This window comes from Rutidosis leptorrhynchoides, chromosome 7, assembly GCF_046630445.1.
Source record: "Rutidosis leptorrhynchoides isolate AG116_Rl617_1_P2 chromosome 7, CSIRO_AGI_Rlap_v1, whole genome shotgun sequence".
Taxonomy (NCBI): Eukaryota; Viridiplantae; Streptophyta; class Magnoliopsida; order Asterales; family Asteraceae; genus Rutidosis; species Rutidosis leptorrhynchoides.
The window spans coordinates 276,936,653-276,943,487 of record NC_092339.1 but is presented as its reverse complement, the minus strand read 5'-3'; the positions used below and the strand labels follow the sequence as shown (position 1 = coordinate 276,943,487).

General features: G+C 35.6%; 1 protein-coding gene across 1 annotated transcript; it reads right to left on the bottom strand.

Annotated features, from left to right (window-relative positions):
• Window positions 1-5,433: 5,433 nt before the first annotated feature.
• Window positions 5,434-6,018, bottom strand: LOC139860033 (uncharacterized). Its single transcript, XM_071848807.1, has one exon. The coding sequence runs from the start codon at window positions 6,016-6,018 to the stop codon at window positions 5,434-5,436; it is 585 nt and encodes a 194-aa protein (XP_071704908.1).
• Between the last annotated feature and the right edge of the window lie 817 nt (window positions 6,019-6,835).

Here is a 6,835-nt window from a genome sequence, read left to right as displayed (position 1 = left end):
TTTGGGACTTGTATTTGGGTTTAATCACTAGGCTTGGTGATTATGGAAGTGTTGGAAACCATTTTTAGTGTATTTGAAAGACTAATTTTGAAATGAGTCAAAATTAGGGTTTATGGGTGATTTTAAAAATGATAAGTGTTTAACACTTATGATTGCGTTAAATTGGCATATTAGGACCATTGTCACTAATGTTAGTGATTATTGGTTAGGTTGGGCGCGTTTTGTACTTGGAAGTGCAATTGGTCGAAATTGCACTAAGTGTCGAATTGGGTTGGTTTGTAAATCCACCCTAATTGTGTTGCTTGATTTGTGATAATGGAATAGGTACTTTCCATTGACATGTTGTGGATTTGTTCGTTCTTCAAGATGACAAGGTGAGTGTTAATATCCTATGTGCATATGTATGTGTAGGATGGGTGCGGGTCGGGTGAAGTGGTTCTCGGTTATAGAGCTCACTTCATATATAGGTGGATTTGATGGGCTTGTGTAATAAGTCCAATTGGCACGGTTGTGCATTTTGGTTGACCACCTTTGGCGAGGTGCACACTTCATGTGTACGTTATCACATGGACTTGTGATATGGAGTTATATAATCCAGATGTAGTGGGATTGGTATTGAGTTACAGTTGAGTAACCCCGATGATGTGGGTTTTGATGAGGTAGCGAATCTCGGGTAGTGCGGATTCATGATGACTCAGGTTGTTCGGTCATCTTATTGATGAGGTAGTGAATCTCGGGTTGTACGAATTCACTAAGGCACGGGTAGTACGGCCATCCTCGGTTGTTGGAGTGGTGAAGGAAGTGAATCTCGCAAATTCACTAAGGCTCGGGTTGTTCGGCCAACCTTCATGGGTTTAAGGTTAAAGGGTTTACCTTGTTGTATTATCGGTTGTATTTTGTATATGCGTATATATACTTATTGTATGTTGTAGCTAATCTTACGTATTTGGCTTGGTGGTACGTTAGGTATAACATTTCTTAGTTATGCTCGGATTGCGGTATGTGTTTACTATTTGTGTGTTGGCGATGCGTATTTCATTTTATGCATATATATGTAGGTAATATATTCTCACTCACTAAGCATTAGCTTACCCTCTCGTTGTTTACATTTTTTTATAGATTTGCATGGATGCGGTGGCTCGGGTAAGCGTGGGAACTAGTGGACTCGCGTAGTTGCTTAGAAGACGTGCTTTTGGATTTGATTGGGATTGGGTAGCGTATCCCCAATCACCATACTCGGTCTTTATTTTTGTGTTTAAACTCACGTGGTCATAAACTTGTATTTTGTACGAAAGTCGTAAAACGGCCGATGTGGGCCCGGTGTCGTAAAACTCGTATTATTATTGGAACGTGTTAGTTTTATCTAATATTATGTGTTGTGAAAACCGTTTCGTCTAAAAGTGTCGAGAAGTAGGAGATCTTTAAACGAAAAAAAGGAAATTTCGGACAGAAGCTGACCAAGCTTGTGCACGCCACGCACAAGCAATGGGGCACGCAGCGTACCCTTCTGTCTTATATATAAAAAAAAATTCTTGTGTATTTGGTTGGATAACAGGTTGGGTCGTTACACTATTCCTTTTATCACGTAACAACAACACAATTAGGGTGAATTTACAAACCAACCCAAATTGACACTTAGTTCAATTATGACCCAAATGCACTTTCAAGCACAACCCATGCCCAATCTCGCCAATAATCACTAACTAGAGTGATAATGGTTCCAATAACGTCAATCAAACCCAATCATAAGTGTTAAACACCTATCTTGCCCAATTTGCCACATAAACCCTAATTTTGACCCATTTCAAAATTAGTCAACCAAATACACCCAAAATGTTTTCCAACACTTCTATAATCACTAACACTAGTGATTATACACCATTTACAAGCCTTAAATGACGCTAAATCATCAACCAATCTAAAACACGCCAACATCAACTTTAAACCCAAACAATAACATCAATAAATTTACTTCTTAAGTTTAAGTGGGTTTCTTAACAATTTGAGTTCAAACCCTAACATTGAATCTCAAATCAAACAATGAAACTCAGAGTTAGAACTTACCAATACAACCACAACGTAGCCACGAACGAGATGAACAACTTTAACACTTAAGACTTGACCCGATTCACTTTTCTTCTTCCTCCTCAAATGGAGCTCTCTCTCTCTCTCTCTCTCTCTAAAGCTTCTTCCTCTCTGTAGGGTTTTGAGGATAAGAGAAAGGGGGTGAAAATGAGGTGAAATGAAGATGTGGATGGGGTTGCATCAGTTTTGTGGCTCAAAAACCGTCCATGTGTGAAATTACTAAATTACCCTTTATTAAACCCCTTTTTAAAAGCTGAAATTCGGGTCTGGCCCAGGCAAGGCAAGGCGCGGCTGGGTTTAGCGCGGCGCGGCTCCAAGGAAAATGTGGTAACAGCCTCCGTACAAGTGAAACAAACATCTTATCCACCAAAATCTGCGGCGCGGCGCGGCCCGGTGTCTAACAACATTTCTCCTTCATTTAAATTCCACTTCCCGATTTTGTACGCGAAACGCACCCACTTCGTACTTACGAAAACCGGGGCATTACAGTATATCACTAATAAACTCATGTAAACTAGGTAACAAATTATGTAATTAAAATCAAGTAACTGATTCACACGATAATGGATCTTTTGGTTGAACAAAATAATCATTAATCAATAAGATTCAGCTATTAAGATTTGATCCGGATTAATATCACTTAAAATCCTAACTACAAAGATCATTCAATGTAATTACACGATTATGATGCCAGAAACCATTCAATTACTTATTAGTTCCTTAATACGATCACTTGAAATCAAAGCCCTAATCGTCTAGATCACTCAATGTGTTGAAGTACACGTTATCTACCATCAATTATCTCACAATAACTAATTGATAACATGTATAATTGAATTAAAGTAAAAAGCATGCACAACAATGGGTCTTTGACCAAACTTAATAAAACTAAATTAATCAAACATTAAATTCATGAAAATAAGATCAACCTAACGATCAAAAATTATTACATTTGAGCAAACACAAGAAGATTTAGCCTGACATGATAGAAAAACCAACTAAACAATTAATAACAAAAGTGTTCATGATAATATCACTAAAAATCAAGAACTCAAATGTACCAATGATTATAGATGATCAATCCTTGATCCTTGATGTTTAAGATCTTCAAAATTGATGAAGAGTGGCCTCTATACCTCCAAAACGACCTCTTTTTGCTCCAAAATCCGTCCCCCAATCGATACCCTAAAGTTGGGTTAAATAGAGTATTTAAACATGGAAATTCGGGTGTCTGACCGACCCCGCATCGCGGTCGCGATAGAGGGATCGCGACCGCAATGCACACTATGAATCGCGACCGTGATAAGTCAATCGCGACCGTGATCGTGCCTTTTCAAAAATCCCCACCTTCTGTCCATGAATCACGACCGGAATCCCCCTAGTTGCGATCGCGATTCACACTCCTTCAGCAAATCTTCATTTTTTCTCGCGTTTAATCTTATTCTGAGTCTATTTAAAGGTAACATCTTGCTGAAATCAACCGAAACACTAAACCAAAGATTTTTTAAGCTGAAAATCATCATTTTCTTCAAAGTACCCGCAAAAGTCTTCAAATCTTCATGAAATAATAACCATAAAGAACCGATATCGCGACATAAAATATGTATAATTGGAGTGATGTCATTGTTGTATACAAAATGCCTTTTTTTATTATTGGACAAGGCTTATATGAAAAATTGGAATCGACGGGACGAAAATGTGCTCTAAAATAACGTAACTAAAAAAATGTCCTCTAAGCACGTATTACTGATGCGCCTCCGGTCGGTCGCCTTCTTTCCCGATGTTTCCAGCGTTAGGAATATCGGAAAGTCGCACCACCCGACAATATAATGGCTACCAATTCTCAAACTTAGAAAAGTGATTTTACCTGATTGGTAGTCATTATAGATGTTCTTCAATTGTCAAACTTGTTGATTATAAAGTTTTATACCTCCGATTCTAAGGATTTTCGCTCAAAAATATGAGAAAGTGAGTTTCATGGTGCGTGTTTTTTGCTAACAGGGGTAAAAGGGTAGTATGTTGAATGTTAACTACGATCGAAAGTGAAACAACGAAAATAAATGATGAACCAAATGAATTCTGAAAAATCGCCCTTATGTGTGTGGTTTAACTGTTTATGTGTGTGTGTGAATTTTAAAAGTGAAATAGGCGCCAAAATAACCAGCATTATATGGTTGGTTAGTGTGTAACACTATGCGTAGTGCACTTTGGGTGGTATAACAGGATAACAAGCAAGTATGTTTGGTATGTTCGGTGTCCACGCATCACGCACGTGCATCCACGCATCACGCACGTGCATCAACGCATCATGCGTAGTGTGTGATGCATGGATATGGGACATATGTTGCAATTAACATTCTTTTTTTTTTTTTTTTTTTTTTTTTTTTGATATATTGTTAAACACCTTCATAAATTAAAGGTGTACCATGTACACCATTGGTGGCTTCACTATCAAGCCTTGTGTCAGCTGTACTACCAATTCGTCTTGTGTTGGCTTCACTACAAAAGCAGAATGTGTTGGTTGTACTAAAAAGTTAACTTCTTTAACATCTAACCTTTAGATACATATGATACACATGAGCACAATCTAATTTCTATCATCAGCATTCGTGAGGCATCAACATCGCTTTACGCATTGGAGATCGACATAACTGTATTTAAGATAGTTAAAAGTCACAAGTATAAAATTTTGAACCGCAAATTATTAGATGTGTTGAGTTAGTATATGATGCTAAAAATTTGATACTCCGTATTTATTTACATTTGAATATTATCACAGATCATAGAAGATGTTATCTTTATAATAAAGAATTTGACTATTATTACAAAGACTACATTATTTTTATATTAAAGATTTTCGATTTAGTTGATATGTTATCAACTTAAGGGCCATCATATAAGGTGTTTGTAGTGGCAATTCTAGAATCAAAATCTAATGGGGTTTCAAAAAATTTATTCAAAAATTGAGTGTGTCGGATCATATCGGGTCGGGTCAGGTCGGGTCACACACAAACATAAAATTGGATAATACTCGAAAAATATAAAGTTGTTCATATTTTTTACTATTGTCATTACAACAACCATTATGCAAAAGAATATCATTTATACAATAAGAGAATTAATATTTCCACAAAAAATACCCCTTGCCCTACACAAAAATATCATATATTCAATCTTTAAATACTAAAGGTAAGCTTTTAATTTTGTTACGAGTTTTCATACGATAAAATTCATCCATGATTGCATCATTGCTTATACCATCTAGTACATCTTTCTTAATATACGAAAGTAAACAATCATTCATAAATTAATCTCCCAATTTGTTTCGCAAATCATTCTTTATTAACTTCATTGCTGAAAGGCACGCTCCACTGTAGATGTTGCAACAGGAAAAATCAACGCAAGTTTCAAAAGAAGATATACATTCGGATATATTATACTCTTGTTTGTTTCAACCATCATCTTTGCTAGGTGCCCAATCCCTTTCAAATCACTATACCTTTTATCACCACGTACATCATTAATATAATTCATAAGTTGACCTCTAAGAAATCCAAGCTCGTGTTTTGGAAACTCGGAAGGATAGAAATCGGCCATTCTCATAAGATCTTCCACTTGGAATGCTTTAAACGACTTACTTGGGTTCAACGAAGCCATAGAAATAAGTAATGTTGTGTTCACCTCATTGAAACGATTGTTGAGCTCTCGAAGTTGCATATCAATGACTTCACAACATATATCCACTTTGTAGTGGTGTAATGAACTAACATGTGAACCTCTACGACGACTTATACCATCATAATATGGATCATCCATATTCGTAATCTCGATTCCATTTTTTAAGCAAAATGAATTAAGTTTCCCCAAAAGTAGTTCCCATCCATTGTCTCTCATACCTTGAAGTCGTGTCTTAGAACCCCTTACTTGATGCATTGTGTTTACAATATCTTGATCTTTTCTTGGAATCCCAAATTTTCGAAGTATCTCAACATGTTAACAATAGTCGATAGCTGTCAAAATTCAAAACCACATTCAAATTTATAATCTCTAACTAAAAAAATAAGAGTAGCTATAACTATAACTACAATAATAATAACTACAATAATAGTCACTATGTCTAATTCTCTATAATGCCAAGGAGACAATAATACAAAATCCATATAAACACAATAATAAGTAGAATTACATGGATATTACATGAATTCATACCCTATTATTTTATAGAATTCAACCCATTTATATATGAATAAATAATGAAAATAATGAAAAAAAATCCTAATAGTAGATCATTAGTCATTACTTACAGTATGTATGGACAAATTGATTAAACATATTGCATAATCCAAAGGATGATTGATGAAGGTTGAATGGAGACTAGAAGATTGAAGGATATGAATGAGTAAATAATTGAACGAAGTTACGAAAGTCGCCTAATTGAATGAAATTAGGGATAGGGATTGCTTTGGCTCGTTGAATTAAGGGATTTAGAAGTTTGGATGGACTAGAAGATGCCCAGATCTTATTTTTATATTTCACATTAAATATTGGTCCATACTATAAAATGATAAGTGAGCGAATTTCAAATATTTTAGTAGTACAAATTATTAAATTTTAGTCTCTAAATTTGTATGGAGTCCCATTATTATATTTAGTGGTATCCTATTAAAAAAAAATTTGTGATAAATTTTAAAAAATTAGTGGTGTCACAGGATCCCACGGGTCCTAATATAAAGTCGCCTCTGTGTTTGTA